This window comes from Syngnathus typhle, linkage group LG16, assembly GCF_033458585.1.
Source record: "Syngnathus typhle isolate RoL2023-S1 ecotype Sweden linkage group LG16, RoL_Styp_1.0, whole genome shotgun sequence".
NCBI lineage: Eukaryota > Metazoa > Chordata > Actinopteri > Syngnathiformes > Syngnathidae > Syngnathus > Syngnathus typhle.
In genome coordinates, this window is record NC_083753.1 from 11,092,386 (window position 1) to 11,117,955 (window position 25,570).

Below are 25,570 nucleotides of genomic sequence, written 5' to 3' on the forward strand. Positions count from 1 at the left end.
ATGAAGGCCATATGAGTAATTGTACAATAAACATAATTCCAACTTTTTATTTATTAATTTATTGTCATACCTTTACCGTGCATTAAATCAAAAAGGCGAGAGTGATTGATTGCTACAAAGTGTGGGGATAAAACGGTTCAAATATTTTTTTAATTATATTATTGTCTGTTCTTACAGTATTTTTGAGTAAAATATTTTTGAGTGACATTTTTCTTATGAAAAACATTGCAAAATCGATTGTTGCTTTGGGGGGGAGATCAGTAATGGATTGATTGCATTTCAATAAGCTCTCTATCATTTGAGATACGAGTATGCTCACAGAATAAATAATAAACTCCATTTTAAGGTACCGCTGCCAGTGTAGTTAGGAAGTTATTCTTTTACGTACCGCTAGTGGGCGCCCGTACAACACAGACAATCACAATGAGGCTCACCAGTCACAATTTGTTTACAGTGAAACGCGTTATTGTGCGTAACGTCATGTGAGGCTTCATTTTAACGTTTGATTTTATTTATTATTATTTTTTTTTAGAAATGCGTCACATGTTTGTCTCCAAAAGGACTTTTGTTCATTTTAGAAAGGAGAAATAACAGCAAATGCAATAGCACTAACAACATAATTTATTTTAAGTCTGGTTGACTTCCCCTCTGATACTTTGCTGCAGTAGGATGAGTGCAAAAGGTTGACAGCCAGAAACCTGAGCACCCTTTGTGAATTACTGTAATAGCAGTGCTGCAAATTAAGAGCAGTATAAAGTCGCGCAGCATAAGACAGGTTAATTGGGATCATGAAGGTGATGCTGCGCGTGCTATATCATCCAAAGCAGCGTCACTAAAGCACGTGAACCTTGCTTTTATCATCAAGAAAGAAGTGTTGCATCAATGCAGTTTATTTGCATAACAGTGGCCCGCTTAAGGGAGCTACCGACGGAGAGATGGAAATTAGCATGCTGTCACCTTCTGTCATAAAAAAAAAAACCTTGGAGGGGGGAAAAAAAAAACGTATAAACGCAGGAGCGTTAATTAGGTAGCCAGGATTCCCACTGACATAGGGTGTATTTCATTTCAAGTTCTCACGTTCCCTTATTATGGAGAACAGATGAAATCACGTGACTGACGGGCCTATGTCAGCATTGAAGCATATCCATCTATAAACTCTATTTGAACCCCATTACCGCAATGTAATTTGGTACAAGAGGGTTCCCAGCTTCACGCACAATAAAAAAAAAAGAAAAAAAAACCCTCCAAGCTCTGCAAAAGAAAGACAACCACAGAATACTAGACCAAACCAAACTTTGGGCCCCTCAAGACTCAAGCCAGCACTTCTCACAACTGGGAGGCAGACATAACCCCAAGGCTGAATAACATTTAGTAAAATAGAGATAAAATAAAGCAATATGCTTGATTAAACAGCCATAAACAAACAACTACACTCCATGCTAATTGAGCCGACTCAGCTTTCTTAAATTAAACACTGCTCCGTTTGTAATCAAAACACCCAAAATGTATTTCTCAGCTGTGAATTAGCAACAGCAGGCACCTTGCAGCGATGCCCATGTTCTTCATTGTTGAGAAAACAGTGCCCTCTTGTGGCCCAAACTGGATACACCAAGTAATGCAGCTCATCCAATTATTCTCTACGGCAAATTTTAAGATGCGCTTGATACAAGATAAAAAAGAGCAGATACGACATGGAATGTGACTAAAACAGCCTTCAAGAAAATGCTGCCTCTTATCTCCCAAAATTCATTTTGGCAATGAAGATCCCAAGGAAATACACAAGAGGAAAATGATGAAACATGTATGCAAGTGTGCGCAACCATGTGGTACACAAATAAAAAATTCCCATCCAGTGTGAAATTTGAGCTGTCAGGAATAAAAGAAAATAAAGACATTGCAGCATTTTACTTTTAAAATATATTTTATTTTTCTTTGCATTGGGAGAAGTACTATATCAGTGCGTCCTATGGCTTGTGTACACACTTCCTGTAGAAGATCGAATCGTGAACAAGCCCTTGAGGGCCCCACCCATGTTTACCAAGGAGGAATGTTTGAGGCAGCTGTTTGAGAACACGCTCATCTTCAAGCAAAGTGCATTGAGGAATGCTACTGCCCGGTAAGTGGCGTAGTTGTTGACCCAGCAACGCCTTTAATGTCAAATGTGACAACATGGCATCTTCTCTAAACTCAGCTGCTTCAACTTTTTAAGAAAGTTTTTTTGTTTTTTGTAGGGAGAGGAGTAGATTTTGGGTGAATTCAAGGTGGTTTTGCCCCTCAGTCATCCATAGTTCTGGAAGACAACTTGAATGCAGCTACTGGAAGCAAGTCACAGTTATTGTTTGCGAAGGAGGCAGAATCGACGCCCGTTGCCAATATTCTCCACATATGGACACAGCCTGTTAAGCTAACATCACAAAAAGAATACACAGATTTGTCCCCGATTTTTTAGTTTCACTTCATCCGCTAGTTTGTTTTTGAGTCATCCGCGCAGACAAAAGAACAAATTTGGCATCATGTGAGATAATATCATTATTCCCATGGAGACGGTGCATGCGACTGGAATCCAAAGCTGTCAACATTGCGCCGCCGCCGCAGCAGCGGTCCGGGTTTAGGGATTGTTTACAGAACCACTTTTGCTTCTTGCGTGTGGAGAGAAAATAGCTCCTCCTTATATTTGGTATAATCTCTGCACGCTGCTGAGGCGATGCCCAGGTTTCTTGGCGCTCCAGTCGCTGGAGTGAAGCCAGCGCAGGATGAAGCCAAACGACAGTGCAGACGGTGTACAGTACACGTGTGAGACTGAGAAACGCTTATCGGCGATGCATCTGCTCGCTATAGTCTCTCAGGCTTTTATCTTTAGAGTCTATCAAGAGGCTGTAATCCGGTACAATCATTGTCAAGTCCTGCAAGGTTCTCGTAGAGCGTTTGGCTGGTGGGCGGAAAGATCAGAAGGGGGGATTTTGGGGTGAAATGATGCAGGGCCTCCCTGTACAATAAAGCCCAAGAGCACCCACGGCGTCCAGCACGCACGCACGCACGCACGCACACAAAACATTCTCACATAGATTATTTATGCAGGAAAATATATTAACATTTGCTTTAGAAAACAGTGCGAGGGCATCAGTGTAGTAAAATAGTTCTTCTGTCGGATAGAAATGCGGCGATGGATCGATGTGGGCAGTCATTTCCTTACACCAGTATGCAAAGCCAGCTCCCCGCTTGCCTTCAACTAAACATTCTTCTCTCTTCTGTGAAATATATTCCCACGGCTACGTGGGATTAGAGGCACTGAATTCTGACTGTGTATATGACGCATCTGAAAGCCACCACCTCCGCAGGGGGGTTAGGAGATGCCGCGAAGGGGGCTAAGGTCCAAATGAAAAGCACATGAGGTGCGCCAAACCCCTCCAGGTTCTCCAAGCCAACAGTCCAGCTGTCTGGCTCTTGGAAACCTCTCACTTTCTGCTTCGGGCTTGCCCGCACATGTTCATTGTTATCAAGTGTACAAAGAGTAAAAATAACAAATTCTTTCTACCTAAAGCATAAAACCCACTAGCTACTGTAAATCACGTGTAGCCCACCAGTGCTGGAGCCTATCTTGTTTAAAGCAGTTGCTTGGCAGGATAGCTGAAACAGTATTTGGTTCGGGAAAGGAAGGGAAGGGCCGGGCTGGGCATCTGCCCTTCACAGAGCATCCAGAGAGACCTTTAGAATCCAAACTATCACCACCTGAGCTTCCCACAGAGGGTCTAACGTGAGGAAAAGGAAAGAAAATAATCTCAACAGTTTCACAGCATGTTGTCACACTTGTCCAAGAGCAGAACGCCCCCCCACCCTCCTTCACCCTTTCAGATCAATCCACGGGGCCCTGGAAAATGAGCTTGGAGCAGCCCTGAGCGAGGTTGAGCTGGGTGGCACAGAAGGGGCACGCGGCATGGAAGGCATGGGTGCCATGGGGCAGGGGGATTTCCGACCAGTACTTAACAGATTTCTCCGAGCACACGTGTCCGCACGGCACAAAGGCGTGAGTGGGGGCGCCCGTGTCCACGTAGAAGGCGGGCTCGCAGCCCAGCCAGAGCGGAACGTAGGGGCCCACCACCCGGCACATGGGGCACTCTCGCTGGGTGTTGGGCTCCTGCTCCGAGCGATGGCCCCAGTTGTGGTAACCGTGCACGTGGCCGCACGCCAAGTACACCCAAGGCTGCTTGTCCTCCAGACAGGAGAGGGCGCGGCTGCGTTGCATGCTGGGGAAGGCCAGCGTGTTCAGGCCCACGGGGCACTGGGGCCGGGCCGCGTTGATTTCCTGCCGAAGGGCCTCCAGATGTTTCTGGGTGGGAGTGTGAAAGAGACCCTCAGCGGTGCGCCACAGCAAGGTCGCGCCGCACAAGTCCACCAGCGAGCCATCGAGGAGTACGTTGCTTTCGCTTTCCACCTGAAGATGAAAAAAGCTATTGGTTGGTATCATATTTATGTATTACAGCACATATATTGCAGGGAAAACAGTATATTGTGAGCTTTGCTTGAATGCCAGTCACCAAGACTGCATTGCGTGTTTGGCAGGCACTGACCAGTTTGCCTGGAGTTTGTGCCGAGCGCGTCTCTCTCAGGGTGTATACATCCCCGCACACAGAAATCTCCCGCCATACGCCGGGCTTGGATTCCTCCGTAAATCCACCTTTGGGGTGCATCACCAGCACCCCGTTGGTTGTTAGACCATCCATATGACCATCTGGGTTCTTCCACTTTGCAGCTTTTTCCTGGGACAAACCGAGGCACGGGTGATGATGTTAGCTGACAGATTGGCCTTTATTAAAACTTTATATTTTATTTAATGCTTTTAATACTTATGTGATACTAAAACTTTGTTTTTTTTTAAAGGAATTCCAAGAAACAGAACAATTTTTACATTATGTCAAAATAGTGTACTAACAAGGCATAAAATCATCAAGTGACTTTTCATCAAATGTCCCGCTAAATCCTCAAGAGAACACACCGACTGCTAAGCATTAACTATAAGAGCAGATGCAGTACTATTCAAAAGATATGCAGTAAGTAGTAATTACCCCCAGGAAGATATTCTTGGACGAGTCAAAGCCGGCTGCGTAGATACGAGCGGTGTAGGGAGGGTTGCGCTCACATACGACCCGGCAGGCGAAACGTGAGATGGTGCTCTGTGTGATGGGAGTCTCCTCGCCCTCCTGGCCCCCTGCTATAGTGTCTGTCACCACAAAGTCAATGGGACTCTCAGTGGAACGGCCGATCTATTTGCGGGTGCGAGGGGGGGGAGATGTTGTTCAGACATGGAACAAATCACTAAGCTAATGCAATATATATATATATATTATTTTTTTTCAGCAGAAGTAAAAATGCTATGAACTTTTCAACCCAAGACGCATTAATGCGGCTGTGTGGTGAGCAAAAAAAGCCAAGCAACTGTGCAAACATTTAAATTCACTTGCGGTAGAAGCTGATAAGAATTGTTTTAAATGAAATATTTTGTCAAAAAACAAATAGAGTGAATGAAGAGTGTAAAAAAATAAAAAATAAATAAATAAACTTTTCAAACATTTGGTCACTATAAACTGAACACGCACGATTAGCAAAAGAGCCTCATACTATACAAATGTTCCAGACAACAGCATTTTACCTGAAACATGTCGGTGTCTTTATCATAGCTATACTCCACCACCACTGTCTGGTTGCGGGACAGTGTGTACGAGATGCTGTGCTGGCCTTTGGAGTTGACAGCCTAAAATAGAAGTCAATTGTTTAATGTAATTAAAAAAAATAAATAAAAAAAAAAAGAAGCAAGTGTGTATGTGCATTAAATGTTAACACAGAGACATTCTAAAACCAAGGAGGTGTGTTCAATGTAAAGTCAGGAAATAAACATGCATGCTTATGTACTAGAAGTGTGCAAAGAAGAACAATGGCCCTTTTGCAACCACTGTAATGTCTCAGCAGTATAATTACAGACTTTAGGAACGAGGAGCACTAATGGGTCTTCACATCTAGGTCTGTTCATGAAATCTCAACGTCTGTGGTGGAAATACAGTTGAAGATAACGCTCCCATGGCAGTGACCAGAAATTGTCCCGAGTTAGCGCCGACTCACCGGACTGGCTCAATGCGAGTTAGAGCCGCTCAACTCCCACAGACGCTTTACCACATGCCTCTCTAATCTGCAAATTCCGCTCCCCCAAAACAAACCCACCCCCGCCACCTCCTCCCTTTGTCACGTGCGAGAGAAAAGGAGGGAGAAAGTGGGTCAACGGCGCCGCCGCGGTCGGGTTTGGGACAACTGTCACCGCACGTGGGTTTTCCTCACAAACAAATGGTGCGCCACCTGCTCAACTGCAACAATTCAAACACTACTGTCAACCTTGAATAAAACAATTCCATCCACCATTACTGATTGTCTTCCATGACTGCATGTGCAGCTTTTTAAGAGCGGTTTGGCGGGATTGCGAACGTGGAAGAAGAAGCTATGGAAACAATGTCTGGCTGTTCCAGGGGTAAACACGCCAAGGGGGTGAATTGTTTTCTTGAGGTCATGGGACAGTGAGGACAGGACAGAGTTGGTAGGTTGGCACCACCAGAGTTGCTTTATATACTGTATCAGTGAGACTGTCACTAGGCAGTGGCAAAGTTAAAAAAGGAAAGACCACTTCTCTGACCGTTTTTCTGCTCCCCGCAAATTAAGTTTAGCACGCTTCTCTTTTGCTTCAGACTATTCTTGACCCATGTATCCACAGCTGGGAGTCGAGGCTCAGTCAACTGTGACAACTTCATCCACTGTTTGCCCTCCTGATCCTGGTCTTGGTGGTTAACGCCATGTGTGGGTGGCAGGGAGGCAAAAGACACCGACTCGAATAGACGTTGTTCCTTTTGTTGCAAAAGCAGTTTGTTCAAGTTTAACCCTTGTAACACCGAATCTCAGTGGGTGTTTAAAAAGATTAACTCCACAAAAATACTTTTGCATTGAGCAAGAGCTGCAGTAAAACAGACAGGCATCAAGAGTCGGGTTCCACACGGTGAGAGTAACGTGAGCCAATGGGCCTATGGCCAGGACGCTAAACTGTGAGGGGATTGGCCCTTGGGGGATGCAAAGGTAAGCAACTCCTCTGGCGTTTTAATCAGTATTGCTCACAGACCAAACACAGGAATGCAAGACGTGTTCTACTGGACCAGGCGGTTTGTGGCAGTTTCTTCGGTGAAGGACAAGTAAAGACACATGCGGTCTTAACAAAATGAGCGTTATTCTACTGGAAATGTCACCAAATGTCAGGCAGACACGTTTATCTTAATCAAAACACAAACGGGTTATTGCGCTCTTCTACTCATCAAACGCGTACCTTGCTGTCTTGGGGTGTGTTGAGGATGTGCACAGCACTCGGCCGAACACCGTTGGCTTTGGTCCTCTTGTATAGCGCAAATCTGCTTTTCCGTCTACCCCGATCGCCATTGGGGAGGGAGCCATTGTACCTGTCATAGAAAAGCGGGCGGGGTAAAGGGAAGGACAGTAAATAAACAAACATTGAAACAATAGAGACCTGCATACTTCTCATATAACAAGTGTGTTTCAGAAGGAGCTTTGGAAATGTAGCACATTCCATTAGCACACTGAGCATTAGCTTGGATGTTGTCGCTTATTACATAATGCACTCTGTGATTTGAGTCGGTGTGCACAGTGCAAAGTGCAGCTGTGTTTGGCTCTGTGTCCCGCCCGCATAGGAGCAGCTTTTGGGATGCACGTCAGCTTTGCTGGATGAGATATCTAGACATTCCCGTGTCCTTGTCTGTACCCGTCCTGTGCCTACCAACCCCCATCCACTATTTACCAGCTGGTTCCTTCGATTGGTACAACACATATTTGACTACAGGGTACGGGACATACATATAAATACATTACATGTGACACATTTCAACAACTTCAAATAGATAATGAACTTAGATGAGAATTAATAATGGCTGGTTAGGTTGGGCAACAAAGTCCAAGTCAGCCAAGAGCACAAAGCTGGCCTGTTGAACAAGGCACCCACTGAGGTCGCGTGGCACTGGATGATACAATAGACGACTCTCCAAAGAATTTATTATTTAACGCATTGCAAGGCTCACGGCGGTTTCACGTCACAGTTTGTGACTCAAATTTCATTTTATGCCTCATTAACATTGAATAGGAAAACAGAGAATTGCAGATTTAATGTTTGTTTCTTCATCGAACAGAGCATTTTGACCATGACTAGGAAGTGCAAGGGTTAATTATTTTAACGGAGAACAAAAATGACACCAAGATCTTTTCTCACTTTATCCGACTGTTTTCTCTTTCTCCACCTCTGCCAGCCAGACAGACAAAGGATTTACCTTCCAATACTTAGCGGTGGGGATTAGAAATGACATTGCAATGTTGCCCATCACCCATCCAGACTTGCACTAGGCAAGTAGTCGAAACTCCTAAGGGTACATTTAAGATGACAACAAATTGTTTTCAATCACTTATAGCGGAAATCAAGTCGAACATTTTCTTTGCAATAATATTGTAGCGATGGTGAAGCCACGCATTGAACGAATGTGTATTCTCCCTGATTAAACTGATGTCACATGGGCTCAGCTTGCAAACGTCACGGCTCGCGATTTCTGTGTTTGGTCACAGGGCAAAATGGCAGCCCCATGTGATTAACATTTTTGTTCTGCTTAATTCATATTCCATAATGTAATATCCGAATACAGTGTTTAGACTAGTAAAGGCCTACAGAACATATTGCTAATATTTTTTTACTTGACATTTATTTGAATGAAATGGCAATTCAGGATTACTTGCAAAGTATTGCTATAACATTAAGGGCTAAAATGAAATGTGTGGTAGATAAATAAATTCCCTGGCTGGCATAACATTGCTTTATAGGAGCCACATCCAGCCTCGGGGCAAAATAAGTGAAATAAACAACAATCAACTAACTCAAGCTACTGTGACCTCAAGAACCCTTTGACTGCTTCGGTATAATCTTGTACAAGAGATGCACTATCGAGTCTGAATATTCCCCGAAAGTAGTTGATATTCTCAACAATTACGTGTCAGCGCGTGCCAGAGATGTCCCCAAGTTGATTTGTACATTTCCTTGACTGAGTAGCTCTTAATGGGAGAAAACGTACTCAGTTCAATCAATGGGCCCAGTCTCTATGCCACAATGGACAGAGGAAGCTGAGTCAAAGCAAAAGCTAGGCCCTGATCAAGCCATCCTTTCATTTCCAGGATGCCCACGCAACCCCCCCGCCCACACGCCGCCGCCGCACGCCCTCGCCGACCAGCACCGGTTGAGTCCTCCGTGACGAGGCCAAGCAAACCTAGTCACGGATGGCACTCATGGCGACAAACCACCGCGGGAATCGCTTTTCTTTGTTCCAAGTTGTCAGCTCGCTTGTCTGCCCCCAGTTTTGCTATCAATGAGACGGAAGGAGGTGTCACATGAGGTGATTATACACCCTTCAAATGTGTGTCTTTGTGTCTCCGTAAAGATGAAAAAGTGTCGACTCCAAACATGCCACGTTCCTCCAGGGACAGTACTTTTTGTCTCGCACAAGAAGCAGTCTGACGGGGCTGTGTAGGAGGAAGGGCGAGGGACAAAGCCACCCTGTCACAACTTCATATCAGTCCGTTTAAATATAAATGTAATACAAGCCCAAAGCACAAAGAATATGACACGTTGGTGGTCAGACAAATCTGTGATGATGCAACCTCTTTTTGTGCTGCGTGGCCCTTGGCAACTTACAAAAATAACTTGCTTGCTTATTTCATGTAACCCTTGACAAATACAGAAAAGAGGTAGGCAGGTGTAAAAAAAAAAAAAGTTCTCAGATAAATAAAAGGACGGAGTTTGTACTCATGTTACACTGGGGTCCCAACAGACAGTTATGTAACTTTTTTGTGACATAGTATTGATTAACCCCACCAGGCTTTGATGTTGAGGTGGATGTCCGAATTCAGGGCACAATAATCTCTTAAACGATGCAAAGTCTTCTTTTGATCGCGTCTAACTGAGAACAATGGAACACACTGTTGATTCAGTTGTCAAAAAATCTATCAGTCGTGAAAGTGACACCACCCGCTTAAAAAATCCGATACTACACACTGATACTACTTTATCAGCCTCATATCCTTTGTGTGGAGAAGGAGCTATGTCAACCGTGTGGTGATAGTTTCAATTCAATGTAAACACGGATGAAAACACTTTATAAAGCGCCTGCAAAGCACGCGCTGCAAACTGGATTATGAACTGTCTTCAATTGTCCAATCTGCTTTTCTAACTTCCGAGAAGCAGTGTATTTATTTTGACTCATTTTATTTTGAGTTAGCACACGGTGTGGCATTTGTATATTTACTTATAGACCAGACGCTAGATTGGATGGCTCATTTTTCTTCATCTCTGATCTATGTACGTACTCCTTTCAAATACTGCCCCTAGTGGTCAGACAGAGACATCACAAAACTGAAAGGCCGAGCAAGTTGAAGAGAAGTGGGTTAAAATGGGGAAGTAAGAGGATTGGGGGAGGGAGGTATCTCCACTTCCGAATTCCCGAAAGCCCATGAATCCGACTTCTAGGTGGGAAGCGTGGCATTCCATCTACAGGGGGTAACCAAAGTTATGCAGGCCGAATAAATCGTGCTATTAACGGCCCGAACACATGTAGTCAGTTTGTTATTCAATCACAAAACACCAGACACCCACAAAACACAATGAAACGTCATTTCGGAAGACAACCTTAAACGTGCACACCTGAAATATACACGGGTCACGTTGAATAGAAACGTGACTCTACGGTGCTTTGGAGTGTCAAAAGCAATACTGCCATAAAAATGGAGTGTTTTATTGACTAAAAAGTTGAATTTTAGTTAAGTCGTCGAGCTACTCTCGTTAGCAGCGCCATGACTACTCTTGTGAAACTTCCTCTGTGTAAAGAGGTCGCGGTGTCTATCGAGTAATAAAACAATTGTATTTTATTTCATTTGATTTAAATCAGAACTTACCCCAAAACGACCAGCTCGCCGTATTTAACTGGGTCTTTGGATGGGGCGCAGTGCTCCTCTTGGCTGGACGAAAACATGAGGCTTGTAGCTTCGCTGTGTGGCGTTCACTCACTGTGTACACGAAAGAAACAACAGCGCAAATAGGCTCTACCTTCGAAAAGCCCGAACACACACTTAGATCATATTATAAATCCAACGGTGGGTGTTTAAATGCCAGCGAACATCCGCTTTTCCTTAAATGAACGCAAGCCTCTAACTTCTTTTTGGTGACATGGCAAAGCGTAACTTAGTTGGCTGTTGAACGCGCTCTGAAGCGGATACAAAAACAGCTAGGAGCTGGGCCGGAATGTACCATTCGCTTGTTCTTCACTTTGCACGGGGGGTTAGAGATCTTATCGATTATTTTTCTAATCGGTTGTTTGGACTAAAATGCGTAGCAAATTGCTTTTGATCATTTTAAATAATTGTGATATTAAGAAATGAAGACGAATCAAACAATTTATAGGGGATTTGTCATTATATATTAAGCACGTAGCTATACCAAACACCCTCACATGATACGTGGATCACAGTTTGTTATGTAAACAAAGAGTACAATCTGGGGAGTCTTGAAAGGATCTAATATCCACATTTTATTCACATATGCGCACTTTCCTCGTCATATCTTCAATATTCAGTATGGTTTTTAAAATCTTAAAAGTGTGTTTCTTTTCCAGCAAAGTCCACTGATATGCACATTTTGGTAATTACTTCCATATTTAGCAACCTGTTGAGTTTTGTAGTCTTTTTCATTGTTTTATATAGTTGCAAGGGGGTGTCAGGGCCTCCTAGCGTCAGGGAGACACATTAGAATTTATTGAACAATTCAAAATGACATCACAAAACGCTCCGAGTGACCTCCACTGTTGGCCCCTTAAATATCTCTCATGACTTATTTTGTCACGCCTGTCTGATGAATGTCCCACTTAAGTCTTTGTCTGGAAATCTCATCTACACTTTATGGGGCCCACCTTGTTTTCACAAGAATCCGCATGGCTGGAGGTGCCATTGCTCTTTCAAACCCCCTAAGCCCCTTCCCCCAATTATTGCCTCTCCTTTGAACTGGTTTTCAGTTACAAATATAAAAGGGTTTTCACGGGTTCCCCGTGTCAATCCACTTCTATGTTCAAAATTTAACCATTTGACATTGTAGTATCCAGATTAGGTCCAGTTGTTTATTGATGGTACCAAGAAGGGGGCTTCTGTGCCTTGTACAAGGATGAATGTGCTTTTTAGACCTTAGGGCTGACCACAAAGCTGTGGCTACAATGAGTATTTACAGCTCTTTTGTTTCTTTCATCCACTGGGCATTGTCTGTGAAAGAGCGTTCTATAGACTCTTTCTGTCTGCCTACTTGGCCTCCCACATACACACAGGCATAGCTTGTGTGTGTGGTGATCAAAGCTCTTGCACATACCACACTGATGGAGAGCAGATGCAGGGAGGGGACTCGCTTTGCTGAATCTGCGCTGGTGTAGTGCTTGTGCAAAAATCGAGCTCAGTCAGGAGGAGGGAGGCGCAGCCTAATGTTACCAGGCACTCATGGCAGCTATAGGCCCAACATGACCAGCTCCATTGCGTAAGTGAGTGTGAGCAATGATGACATGGTAACAATAACAAGCTGTTCAGAAGGCATCACTTGTCAGATTTTTCAAAGGTCATGAGTCAGTAAGTGACACCTCAGGCAAAATTCCCTCCCAGTCGGGGTGAGTTAAGTAGCACAACTGTGAGAATATGATCGAATTAGAATTATCTCACCTTAATGGCTATTTTGTGACTACATGTAATGAAAACAACTCATTTGGTGAGGATGTGGGATGTTCAAATGCCCTCCGTGAAGATCCAGAGGTACCAGTTCCTTCGAGAGGTTTCCATAAAAGCAAAAGACAGATCTGCAATCAGCTGACTGCAGCATGACAGTGTGGGAGAATGTAAGGAATGTGCTGATCCCATGTTGCATGTGCCCCTGGCTGCCCACCCGGGCTAGTCAACACAACAGTACTGTTAGAACAATATTTTTAAAAGGCTTGATTTTTTTTCAAAAGAAAAGATAAAGTGCAGAAGGGGAATGAATAAACAAATAACACTGGCTCAAAGGTGTCAAGAATATTTGCCAACTGTGGACATGTTGAGGCATTTCTGTGCTCTACATAAATAAACTTGTCAATTTACTGCACATACTTGTGACTCATTTGTACTGAGTAAGAATTCCTGCCCTCCACACCCAAACATCGTTTGTTCTTATATTTGGGTGGGTGGATTAATGGTTGGTTAGTAAGTCTTGGTCAAGAGGTCCCATGTTTGAATCTGAGCGCACACTCAGAATGACACGGACCTCAATTCTCTTTTTTTTGTTTTCTAACCCTTAAATGCATTTAAAACTGTGCTGACCCCTTGTGGCAGGAAAAATGATTTACAAGGAGAAAAAGGCACCATAACTAAGTATAATTATCAAGTATTCCTTTTATTAACATAACCTGTTACAAAAAGAACAACCTTTTCAATGTTAATGAACTTAGCCAACAATATAGCAAGTGTTGATTAACGCTATGGGATACTCTCTTTTCGAGTCCTGACAGTAGAATTAAAACACCGTTGACCTTTTCACGCATTAGCCCGTCCATCTTCCATAACGCCCCTGCTGCGACTGATATATTCAACAATTTCCTTCCAAATGAGTCAAGACTCACATCGAAGTGCATTTATGTATTCCCAAGGGTCTAATGATACACAACCGGCGGGGAAGAAAACAGGGCAACGTGACATAACTCAGTACATTAAAACAATACGTTTTTTTTTTGTTTTTTTTAATTTAAGAAAAAGAAGACTGTATAAAGACCTGTATAGTTGCCTTCGGATTTCTGCTATCAGTGCCTTGTTTTCCTGTGTGTGACACGTAGCTAGCTAATGCGGTTTTTCAAAAAGACTGAATTTAAACAATGCAGATGGGAGTGGATAATGTGCGACAGAACAAGATTATGATGAAGTGAAGAAATAAAGCTGTGATTTTGCTGTAGTAGAGGAATGTGGTGGGAGTGGAGTTGTGGTGTTTGGTGTCAACAGTAAACCTCTGCCTGTTCCCTTGTTTGACAGCGGATGCGACGTCTGAGTAGTCGTGCGGTCCGGATGGCTCCATGCCCGTCTTTTTTTTTTTTTTATGCGTGCTATACCTTCAACACATCTCTGTCAGCCTCCTGGAAAAAAGCCCAAATATAAATTTCATGTACAAGTCGGCAACCTAAGAATACTGCAAGTGTTTATATGTGCCGTGTAAACACATAAATACAAATCCATACAGGCAAAGGGGTCTTACCGCATCCTTGGTGAGTTGTCGGCTGATACTTTGTAGCTGCTGCTGCAATTCAAAGACTGTTTGGTTAAGTCCTGCAGTCATCTTTTCATTTTTATCAAGCTCTTCCTGAGGAATACAAAATTGCTAGTTTAGATTCAAAATTGCAATTCCCAAAGAAATGATGAGTAATAGTAGTATTGTATGATGGATTTGTCTATAATTTAACATATTTTATACTTATTACCATTGGTTAACTTATTTTAAGACTATGACATTTTTTTTAGTAGTTAATTGAGGCACGGAGCGACAATTAAAATAAATACAAAAACACTGGTTTCCGAGTGCCCACAGAAAGCAGCAACTTACTCTCTGTGAGGACAAACTGCTGTTTTCTATCAGGCCTTCAGAGTTGTCTGTCACTTTGGAGAGCTCCCCTTGGATCAGGTCCAAAGACTGCTGGGCCTATTTTACAAAACAAAAGGGCCCTAAAGTCAACGAAAAAGCTAACAGTTCATTTCAAGACAGTTTCTGTATCATTCCTACCTTATAGAGATCACGTGCAACCTGCTGCCGCTCCTTCACTTCTGCCTCTAGTTTGGTTAGAGTATCTGTGAGCTGCATTTTCAGCTGTAGGTAAAAAAGAAAAAACATCTAGTTACCAATGTAATAGTTCCCTTGTCATGACCAAGGAGGAGCACTTTTAATGTCATGACCTTCAGTCGAGGTCACATTTTTCCCCCCAACTGGCTGTGGTGGTGCAAACATCATTACCATGCTGTGTTTGTAGTTAATTAAATGCACTGACAATGACGTGTAGCGTACATTCAATTCCATGTTAAAATGCTCACTAGTCTCCAAAACTAGAGAGACATTATGATTATAGTATTCACCAACAAGCTATTGTTATGACTACTAATGAAACCAAATGAGGTTCTCGTGTGCTAGTTATTTGTAAACGGTGTCTTGGTTTGTTCACAGCAACCCAGAATGAACGAAGCCAATGAGAGAAATGAGGATGGAATGATAGTATGCAACTTAACAAGAATTGTGAAAGGAGCATGAGTAATCCATTAGGCACCAGACCAGTAGAAGCTGAGACACCTTGATTGCTTTGAAAGGGAAGAGTTAGTTTTTAGGGTGGGTCACCATTCATAGCCCCTCTTTTGAAGCGTAGCAACGTTCACGTCTTTTCAACAGACCCCAGTATGCTGACCCAATGAACACCACCGTGGAGAGTACGCAAGCTAGTGAGGTTATGAATGACGATCACCGGAGAAACCCATCCCGAGCGCGAGAGGGAAAGGTTTAAAAAGGATCTCTAGCTAGACGGTCAGGTAACTCTTACCAAATTCAGCTCCTCATTCTGCCTGATGGCTTCTGTATATGAGCCATCAAGTCTGGTCTGCAATTCAGTCAACAGATCTTTGAGCTGAAATTAAGTTTGAGAGGATGTGTTTACTGGTCCCTAAAAACAGTCCACACAGTTGTTGTGGGGAGGTCTGCCTAAAACGGCACCCCTTACTCATTATGGTGCACTGGATCACAGTCGGTGTGAAACTGTCAAATGGGTCTCTAAACTTAGTCTGGCTGGACTTGCGGTTCAAAAATACGTAGACATGAGGAGTTTGTACTCGGTTTCAAATAACAGCCAGGGTAAAATGAAACACCCCCCCATCAACATGAAATAACATCGCTCATCCTTTAGCAACCAAATGGGTCGGCGCTATTACTTACCTCTCGGACCTCTGTTACATATGTGGCACTCTCACGCTCTGCCCTCTCCAACTCGGACTCCAAGTGCTGCTTTTCTCTTCTCAACTAGAGATTAGCAAACGATTTAACAAGAGGATGTCATCAAAAGTACAAAGTCTTATTAGTGCTTCAAAAAGACTAACATTTTCCAACTCGGCTCCATCACTTAGTCTTTCCATCTCCTGCTCCAGAGTTGTAACTTTCTGGCTCATCTAAAGGGAAATGAAAGAAATCCTTTTTAACATGCTGACGAAATTGTGGGTGTTATGGAAGAAATGCTCACAATAAAATAAACCCAATAAATCAGCATATGGAGTCAATGCACACCTCTCTGAGCTCCACCTGCGATTGCTCCACCTTCACCTTCCATCTGGACTCTTCCTGTTCCACACTGCTCTGGAGGCGCTGTAGGATGCCCTCCTGTGGACATAGCAGGAACAACACTTGAGCTTTGCAGCGCTGACATGAGTAAAACGCTAAAATATGGTTTTACCGTTTCTGCCAAAACTTTCTTGTATGTCTCACAGTCGACCTGTAGAATCCTTTGGGCTTCCTCGGCTTCTTTCAGCTTCTCAGACATTTCCTGGCAGAAGAAAAAAATAATATTGTTACACCGGTGCATGTTTTTGTAACTCAAAACTATTCTGTTAGACTTCTACCTCGGAATACCCTGAAACATGTGTGGATTGTGAAGGCGAACTCTCCATGAGATTATTCGCAAAACTGCAGAGCCACTCCTGATGATTCTAGAACGAGAAAGAACTGTCAGTCACAAAAGAAGTAGGAGAATAGATATGTGCTGTCTTTAAGGTCCATACTTGATCGTTGGGCAGAGGCACGTGGGGCAAAAGTCGGTGCAGATAATTGCGGCACTCCGCCTCAGACAGCGCCAGTGTCGCCTGGTTGTCCTAAAAAATGATTATAGGACAGAAAAGTAGAATAGTTTTTGAGCACGGCTTATCTTGTGACTCACAAAAAGTTTATGAACCTACTCAGTGTACTTACACCATTGGAATTGGATAAAATGAAATATTTAGTATAACTATTGGGATTTTTCACTTTCGGCTCACTGAAAGCAACATCATGAAAAGAAAACAATCCATGGTTTATTTCCTCAAATAGTCCAATCAAGCTTCTGATAAACTGTCACATTCACCACAATTTCCAGCTGTGATCTACTAACCAAAATTATGCTGCGGTCTAGAGCCAAGGCGAGCTTTCATCCCACTTAGACTGTCAGATTAAGACCATTCTTTGATAACCTCTTATTAAATGGACATTTGAACTAGAAATCCAACCATAAACCAGCATCATGCACTACTCTCGGCCCGTGCACCACCATACAAGCAATAAGTGTGGAGCAGCTGCCATGCACCAAAATGAATCATTGAATACTCTCAAACCTACCATGGGAGAAAAACTGCATGGTAATCACAATGAATATGCGGACAGGATAGATGGAACAAGAACATGCTAGAAATGAGACAAAAACATGAGCAAGCACCAAGATAGATTTTAAGGTTTTTTTCTAGGTTAAAAGGGCTACCCACAAGCAAGATCTGACAATTAAATCAATTAAGCAGGATTTAGAGACTGGAGGCCAAGGATGACATGAGAGCAAAAAGGCGAGCTGAATGAGTATGCAGCTTTGTTATGGTTGGTGGAAAACATCTCACTGGATCATTCATGGCAAGAAGAAAAAAAAAAAAATTGGGGGGAATGCATCAGATTGGCGCTACAGAGTGACGTCGACTGAGATCGGATGTCGAACCTTGACAGCTTTGCTGAGTTTTCCTTGAAGCATGGACTCGGTGGCTGACAGAGCTTCCATTGCGCTCCAGTTTTTCTGCCGGAGCTCCTGTTTTGGTCGGTTCCAAAGAGATACTACGTTCAGTTCAGCCTCAGGGAAAAGCCATTACGAGAGCTTTAAACAAACCGTGGATACAAGGGCAAACTAGATGCATTTCTGATATTTAATTATTTCAGCTATGGGCCCTCAATTTCTTAATCAGATCACGGGAGTACAGTCCTGGTCTATGGTGTGCATAACAAGAGAAGGGTGGAAGCCATGTTATGCAATCTGCAGTTTAAGCAATCTTCACTGATGTGTGCCATCGTACCAGTAAAGACAACCAAAGGATTCCAGTTTAAGGAAGGGGTGGACGGAAAAAAAAACAACAAGCAAGCAAAATGACGCCAAGGGACAGTGGACAGCAGGGGGAGACAGATATGTGCAGTGCCTAACGCCACGCCTCAGATGAGGTGTTTGTAGTACTCTTAGCAGGGAAACCTACATTGTTCTTCTTTCTGTGAAGCTCCAGAGCGTCCTTCAGCTCACGCAGTTCACTCTCCAGTTGTGCAACTTGCTTCTCTTTCTCGGACAACCTGTGAGACAGCATGGATGATGAGCATTTAACTGCAGTTCTTAATTTTTCTTTTAAAGAAAATGTGATTGAGCACAAAATCTAACTCACGCTGTTAGTAGTTCGGGGCTTGGTACTGCACTAACCGTCCGCTGAAAGAAGAGGTGAGTTGAAATACCTAACTTGTGTTTTCTGGGAATCAACAATTGACACACTCACCTGTTGATGTGCCTGCTCTAACTTCTCTCTCATCTCGGTCTGTAGGTGCTGGATCTCGTGGTCTTTCATAGTGAGTCTGTGGACAAGATGTTGACCATGTTTGGAGGCTCTACAAATGTGAAGGTCACTGTGTGTGGAAATGTTTGCTTACTGAGCTTGGAGTACTTGGAGCTGGTTATATAATCTGCTGAGCTCTTCTGATGGCTCCTTCTGTTTTAGCTGCTCCATTGCTACCTGCAGGGCAGCAAACTGCTGCTCCAGAGCCTGTGAGACAAAAATGGCTTCAGAACAGAGCTCTACCTGGGAAAATATTAGGTCTCTCATTACCAATCCAATTTAGAATTAATTATTCTGATCATTTTTCTGTCTCTCGTTCAGCTTTGCAATTTTGGTTTAAATATTATTACAGTTTGAAACGTTTTTGACGAGTTTGCAGATTTTTATTCCCCAGGCCTAGATTGTCTCCCAAACAATGATGGCATTTATCATCTAGAGCAGACAAAAAAAAATTCACACCTCGGCAGCCTGTGCTTTGGCTGAGTAGCCTTCTTGTGCTGCCTCCAGATTGTCCTCCATTGACTTCAGCTTCAAATCTCTCCATTGGATCCTATGAAGCATAATTAACCTCACACTTGACATTTGTTCCTTTGGTACAACATGGGTCATTGTGACCCGCTGCCTGTCTCTCCATCAAAAACATTCTACCCACCCTTTTCCCTCTATGTCATGTGGGTAAACAGATCTAATATGCCATGTGAAATAAAACATTACAAAGTACAACACAAACAAAAAAGTCTTACTTGCTATGCAGTTCTTGCACAATCGACTCAGACGATACCTGCAATTAAGAGAGATGAACATTACCCGATTAGAATAAAGTGGAACGAAGAGACTACCAAGGCAAATAAAAATGTTTATTGTGTTGTACTTTTTACAGACATATGAGAAATTAATGTATCATTGGAAGATTTGGACTTGTTCATGTTACTCCCACGCCTTGTCTCATAATTTCCTGACTACTGCTTGCCCTTTGATACTTAATTAGTTACAGATTTAAGACTAACCTGATCAGCCACTTTTCCTTCAAGGGCCACCAACTTTTGCTTTAGTGCTTCCTTCTCCTCTCTCACGGCCTGAATTAGGAAAAAGAAATGAGAGCAGTTCTCATTGACAGAGCCAAAAATGCTGATGTCAGGGGAATGTGATTTTGTGAGGGGGGGGGGGGGAATAAAATGGCACCTTTAGTTCCTCCTCTTTGTTGGCCACTTCAATTAGGCCCTTCTCCAGGAGGCTCTCGACAGTTTTCATGTTCTCCTCTTTTTCTTGTGCACTGGTAGGAGAGAAGAGAGGTGTTTTGAAAGGATATCTATTAACCGATCAGGTTACGAAGCACGGCTAACTTTTCACAAGGAGATTGCTTTTCCGTGGGCAGGTTTTGATTTGTACACACCTCCTCTGGATCTGGTCGAATACCAGCAGGGAGGCAGTCTGCAGGGGTGGAACGTTAAAAACAAAGACAGGGCGTGTCAAACAGGAACATTCATAAAGAGAATTTAGGCACGCATCCAATCAGCAAAGATAATTTAGGTACGCACCTGATCAGCAATCTGTGCCCGCAGACTCTGAATCTCTGCCTTCATCGACATGTTGTCGTTGTGCAAGGCCTGCGGAATTTCAATGAAACGGTACAAAATCGGTTAACTGATGACAAACACGACTGCAACGTTTCTGCGGATGCAGCTATGACCTGCATGTTAGTTTCTCGACTGGCACCGCTGCTCCGTTCGGCATTCAAAGAATCCTCCAGGCTCTTTCGCTGCAACTCCTTGTCAGCCAGTCTAGAAGCAAACGGATAAGTACCGTGAACATATGAGCCCGCGCTGAGGCGAAGCACTGAATATACATCTGCTAACGAAAGAGCAAAATGGTCTCACAGCTTCTGTAGCTCCTCAATGTGGGAGACGTGGCTGACCTAAATGAGGAAAAGACAAAAATCTCATTAGCCTAATTACACTCTCTACCACAGGAGCCGATTTCTAAAGCACCAGAAGAACCAATACCTGTGTTGAGATCTGGGCATGCAGGTTCTCATTTTGTGCTTGCAGTGTTTCCTTTTGGGCCTGAAGACCTTTGTTTTCATTCATGAGCTCCTGTTAAAGACACTGCTATGAAAAGGCAAAAAGTGGTTGTGCACAACATCATGACATCAAGACAGCAGAATTCATCTGTACCTTGAGTATAAAGAGAATCAATCGCCTTCACCGGGCTCGGTTTTATTCTTTCATAGCTTGACTTGGGGTGCCTCACCTGTGCACGAGCCTGCATGGAGTCATCCGCCATACTGTGCTGGGACACTTCCAGAAGCTCCCTCACCCTTTGCTCCAGTCTCTCCTTCGAGACCATGGCTTCAGTCAGGCTGCTATGGAGGGTCTGAAGCTCTTTATTCTTATTGTTCATCTCATTCTCTGCCGTCAGCAGCTGACTGTGGAGTTCTGTGCCCACACACACAAACCATATTGGTTATTATTCAATGTGCCTAAACTTTTTGGAAACACAGATTATGGACATGAAGATGACTTATCACCTTGCTTAGAGGCCTGAAGTTTTTCTCGGTCAGCATTGACACTATGAAGGAAGTTTTGCAGTTCCTCCCAGCGTCGCTTAGCATCTTGTAGTTGAGCCTGGTGATCAAACAAACCAAAACAATGCTCCATAGTTCAAGCAGACAATGACAGACTGAAATAAATACACATTACAAATGGGCATTTCATTAGGTTTGTATTGTTCAATAATTCAAAATAGGTTCTGAACTCTAGCTCTGACGTCAAGTTTCTTAGCCGAGACATAGGTAGCACAATCTTTGATTGCGTTAATAAAAGCACAGGAAAGACTAATTTAAGTGTCCAACAGGATGCTGGTGTTATTACATGGACAAGCCTTCTACATCCCAGCGTCCAAAGGCAACACGACTCTCCCTAAATGTGTTCCGGTTCCCACACCCCAGCTCTGGAATTCCACTACGACCTCCTCCCATTCCCCTGGCAATAATGCCACGCCCATAAAAAACACACAAAGCTTGGCGCTATGCTCAAGAGCTTTGTGCTTTTGTGAGACGGACGAGAAAAAATCCTAAATAAATATACATAAACAAGGCGCAAAACTGGTTCGGCTTACCTCCAGCTGAGACACGTTCTGCTTGTAGTTGACTTCCAGCGACTTCCTCTGGTGTTCCTCCTGCTGCAGCTTGCCGTTTTTGTCCGCCAACTCGATCATCAGCGCTGCGTAATCAGAACGCAGTTTGTTCATCTCGGCGGTATTCCTGTCGAGCAAATAATAAATTAGTAAATATAGTTGTGGTATGGAGGGATAATGTAAAATAATATAGTGGCAATGTTATGGATTAAGAGCTGAATGATTGTGCTGCAGCACTCACTTGCTCTCCATCTGGTTGGTGGCTGTGCTGACTGCATCCCGCAGGATGCCATTCTCCTGCTGCAGCCGAGTGATCTGACTCTCCAGCTGCTCCCTCACCTGCTGGAACTGCACACGGTGACAAAAAGACAAGTCGGTCATCAAGGTTCAAATGTCTTAAAACCTATGTCTGACACTCTAAATGCATTTTCTACAATCATCTCAACGAATGCAGAAAAACACTCAATAATTAGACAGTTTACAGATGTTTGAAATTCTTTTAAATAACAACCAACCTTGAGCTGCATGGTCTGGAGCTCCTGGTAGCTTCCTTGTGCTTTGGCCTGCATGTTGCCCAGCTCTTTCTGCATTGCTGAACATTGCTCTCGCATCATGGCCTCCACCCGGCCTGTCTTCTGCTTCGAAACTTGGAGCTCCTGAAGCAAGGCAGCGAAAAATTTGTTGCCCATTTTTACGTACACCAGCTCATTTTTGCCAGCTAAAATTCGCTTTGTTATTGGTACATCACGGGTCTTGCGCACAGCTATCAACTATCATCAATGAGATAGAGCAAGTGAACCTGGCTGAGTTGTTTGACTTTATCCTTGGCAATGGATGCCTCCTCTTGAAGCGTGGTTAGGAGACGCCCTTGTTCCTGAGCAGCCGGATCCGATTTAGCAGCAGACTGGTTGTGGAAGATGAGAACCAAGTGTAAAATTTCCCTCCCATTTTCATACTTCAAAAGCAGCACTTGTTTATCCTCTCACTTTCTGCCAGGCATCGGCAGCGCTTGGGCTCTTCTCCCGGAGGACAGTAATCAATCGGACAGCCTCAGCTTCAGACAGGGTGATGGAGGACAGACCTGAGAGCAGCTCCTTGAACTTCACCTCCTTGTTCTCTGCAAATTCATCAAATTGAAATATTTATACAAACGAGCTTGTCAAGTTTGTTTTGCCAGCTCCAACCTTTGTCTGTCTCATTCTTCTGTTTCTTTCCTTTAGAAGGTATGTCATTGTTTTGGGCCGTCTGGTGGTTGACAGAAGCTGCCGAGTCAGTCAGAACGCGGGACTCCTCAACTGGATTGACTGAGGGAAAGACATTGACAATACATTTTAGAACTTACCCACATGACAAATGCGTGCATTAGAGGTGTATCATCAATACCCGGCTCAGTCTTCTGTTTCTTGCCGCCCTTCTTTCCAGTGGGAGCACTCGGAGCTGCATTAGAGAGAACTTTGGTTTCGGCCACAACAGGAGCTTCCTGCTTAACTGGTGCCTGTTCATCTTTAATGGGTGCTGGCTGTTGGTCATTCACTGAAAAGTGAGAGAATGGACTTGAAGACATTCAGATGTAGAATGTTTGAATAAAAGCACATGATTGGAAAGCCAGGTCCTTTCAACAGTTTGGGAACCGTTTCTAAAATATTCTTGCACCAACCTGCCTCCATCTTTTGCTTCTTCTTCTCCTTCTTCTTAGATGCCTGTGGGGGAGTCTGACCCACAGCAGATGTCTGGGTAACTTGAACCTGGACCTCAAGCTTTGGAGAAGGTGGTCTGGGTTTTTTGCTGGAAACTAGAAGCGGCTCTGCTTTGTACCCCATCAGTTTGGAGCTATTTACTTCTAGCTCCTCGAGTGGAGGAGATGTTGCTGCAGCTGCTGCGGCTGCTGTTGCTGCTGCTGCTGCAGCTGCTGTTGCTACAGCGGCAGCCTTTGCAGCTTTTTTCTCCTTCTTCTTTCTTTCCCTCAAACCAGCAGAAGCCTCTGTTGAAGCTGGAACTGGCATTGAAGGTGGTGGTGGAGCAGGATCTGCTCTAGACACTGGCTCCTCAACCAACTCCAGTGTGTAGCTGTGGGCAACAGCAGCTGCCTCAAAGTCCCCCTGGTCCTCCTCAGACTCACCTCCGCCGCCTCCTCCACCTGCCGCAGTTCCACTCTCCTTCTTCTTACTCTTCTTTTTTTCTGTCTTCTTGCGGACATCTGGCTTGGATGGTGGTAACTTGAGGTCACGTTTCTGCCGGGCCAGCACCTCATCATAGGAGGTTTCCTTTGTGAAGAGTATGAAGAAGAGGAAGAGGAGGGCAACAACCAGTAATGGGACCAGGATGAGTAGGTACTGAGAGTCGTAGATATCCAGCGCCATTCTACATAAAAATGGGGGAAAAGGCATACAAATGAGCTTCATAAAAGTGTTGGCGAACATCTGATGAATGATTATTTGCTACCTTGAACAAACCATGACACAATTAAATAAAAATTAATAAACATGAGTTAAATCAGTTTTGTTATCTTTATTTCATTTTAAGAAAATTCACATTTTTTTTATTACAGTTGTTAACTGTTACTAAAAGTTTTATGACACATTATTGATGGGACATGCCGGGTGGGGAGTCCAAATCAAATTTAACATGGGGCCCTAATAATTTGGTCAGGGTTGGCCCTGATTTAGTTCTTATCACAAACTGTTTTACAACATCTCATGTGTTTATAAGAATGACGTCCAACATTTCAGCCATAGGAAATGGCAAGTTGTGACCCGAGGATTGCACCCACGATTTTGATTTTACCTTAAGAGATAAGACAAGTGAATTGCAGCTGTTCCACCACAGACTAGGGCCGTTTTTAGATCCGAACTGATGCAATCTCGCGAGCTAATTTTTGCCAAGCGCGTTTGACAGGTATGCCGTGACCAAACGGACCATGAAGGCCCTCACCTCAACCAGAGACCAAATAGTTCGACGCCCACTTTCACACTTTTTAAAGCTCATACGCAAGGACCGCAGTGTTAAAGCTCAGATAGCGGTAGAGGCTAAGATGCTAGCCACGCGCACTACCCGGCTTATTCACTCGAGTTGGGTCTTGGGCTAGCAAAGTGGCGTTGACAAAGACGAAGAGTTTCGCCGGGCTGGAGGCGTGGACATCAGGCTCGTCTCGGCCAGTGACCCTGCCTCGTCCGCCTGTCCTGAAATTTCTAACCCGGTGCTGTTCCCTTCTGCCGCTCCGGTACTGAGGGCCGTTCCGAGGCCTAAGCTTTGCTGCAGCCAAATCCTTCCACTTACACGCGGCTCACAGACAACAAAATATAAACGAATTCGTCGAAACTTACCTGTGGTTTCAACGGACTGCTTCTTTATTTGACAAACGGTGTTTTTCTTGGTGGATTCGGGTACCCTCCTCCTCTTCACTTCCCAGCTCAGCCTGGCTTTAGATGCCCTCACCCACACGACCGTCTTCCGTTCACTGGGCAGGTCAAACTATTGAGGGTACGCTTGTTTTTCATACTGAGACACACCGAACCGCACTGCTGCGTATAAATGAGGAACGATAAGTCTCCTCGTCGTTTCAATCGATCGTGCGACTGACTATCAAAGTCCGAGAAGTGGTTACATGACGTCACCAGGTACCGCGGCATCCTTAAAACGTCTACGCCAAGGTTAAAAATCTATTCAAACGAGAAACAACCAGCAACCT

At 43.9% G+C, this 25,570-nt stretch overlaps 2 protein-coding genes across 4 annotated transcripts; both read right to left on the reverse strand.

Annotated features, from left to right (window-relative positions):
• Positions 1 to 1,902: 1,902 nt before the first annotated feature.
• On the reverse strand, positions 1,903 to 11,357 carry peli2 (pellino E3 ubiquitin protein ligase family member 2). Its single transcript, XM_061300574.1, has 6 exons — positions 11,026 to 11,357; positions 7,355 to 7,484; positions 5,648 to 5,749; positions 5,064 to 5,261; positions 4,569 to 4,757; positions 1,903 to 4,432 (listed from the first exon to the last, which is right to left on the reverse strand). Exons 1-6 carry the CDS (start codon positions 11,100 to 11,102, stop codon positions 3,854 to 3,856), a joined length of 1,275 nt encoding a protein of 424 aa, XP_061156558.1. The 5' UTR covers positions 11,103 to 11,357; the 3' UTR covers positions 1,903 to 3,853.
• Positions 11,358 to 13,509: 2,152 nt separating this feature from the next.
• ktn1 (kinectin 1) lies at positions 13,510 to 25,518 on the reverse strand. Of its 3 annotated transcripts, XM_061300570.1 has the most exons (36): positions 25,206 to 25,518; positions 23,540 to 24,243; positions 23,266 to 23,415; positions 23,067 to 23,186; positions 22,869 to 22,999; positions 22,682 to 22,786; positions 22,398 to 22,538; positions 22,124 to 22,230; positions 21,865 to 22,009; positions 21,275 to 21,371; positions 20,998 to 21,182; positions 20,751 to 20,840; positions 20,625 to 20,662; positions 20,438 to 20,528; positions 20,286 to 20,354; positions 20,141 to 20,178; positions 19,930 to 20,020; positions 19,755 to 19,823; positions 19,491 to 19,528; positions 19,207 to 19,297; positions 18,842 to 18,954; positions 18,691 to 18,766; positions 18,583 to 18,623; positions 18,403 to 18,493; positions 17,880 to 17,966; positions 16,927 to 17,016; positions 16,768 to 16,854; positions 16,602 to 16,691; positions 16,436 to 16,528; positions 16,252 to 16,320; positions 16,091 to 16,174; positions 15,702 to 15,785; positions 14,900 to 14,983; positions 14,723 to 14,818; positions 14,378 to 14,482; positions 13,510 to 14,258 (listed from the first exon to the last, which is right to left on the reverse strand). In XM_061300570.1, the coding sequence occupies exons 2-36, from the start codon at positions 24,240 to 24,242 to the stop codon at positions 14,229 to 14,231; spliced, it is 3,819 nt and encodes a 1,272-aa protein (XP_061156554.1). In that variant the 5' UTR covers position 24,243; positions 25,206 to 25,518; the 3' UTR covers positions 13,510 to 14,228. The 3 variants fall into 3 exon arrangements, with proteins under 3 accessions (XP_061156554.1, XP_061156555.1, XP_061156556.1); XM_061300571.1 differs by lacking the exon at positions 15,702 to 15,785; XM_061300572.1 differs by lacking the exon at positions 17,880 to 17,966 and having other exon boundaries at positions 25,206 to 25,517.
• Positions 25,519 to 25,570: the final 52 nt, after the last annotated feature.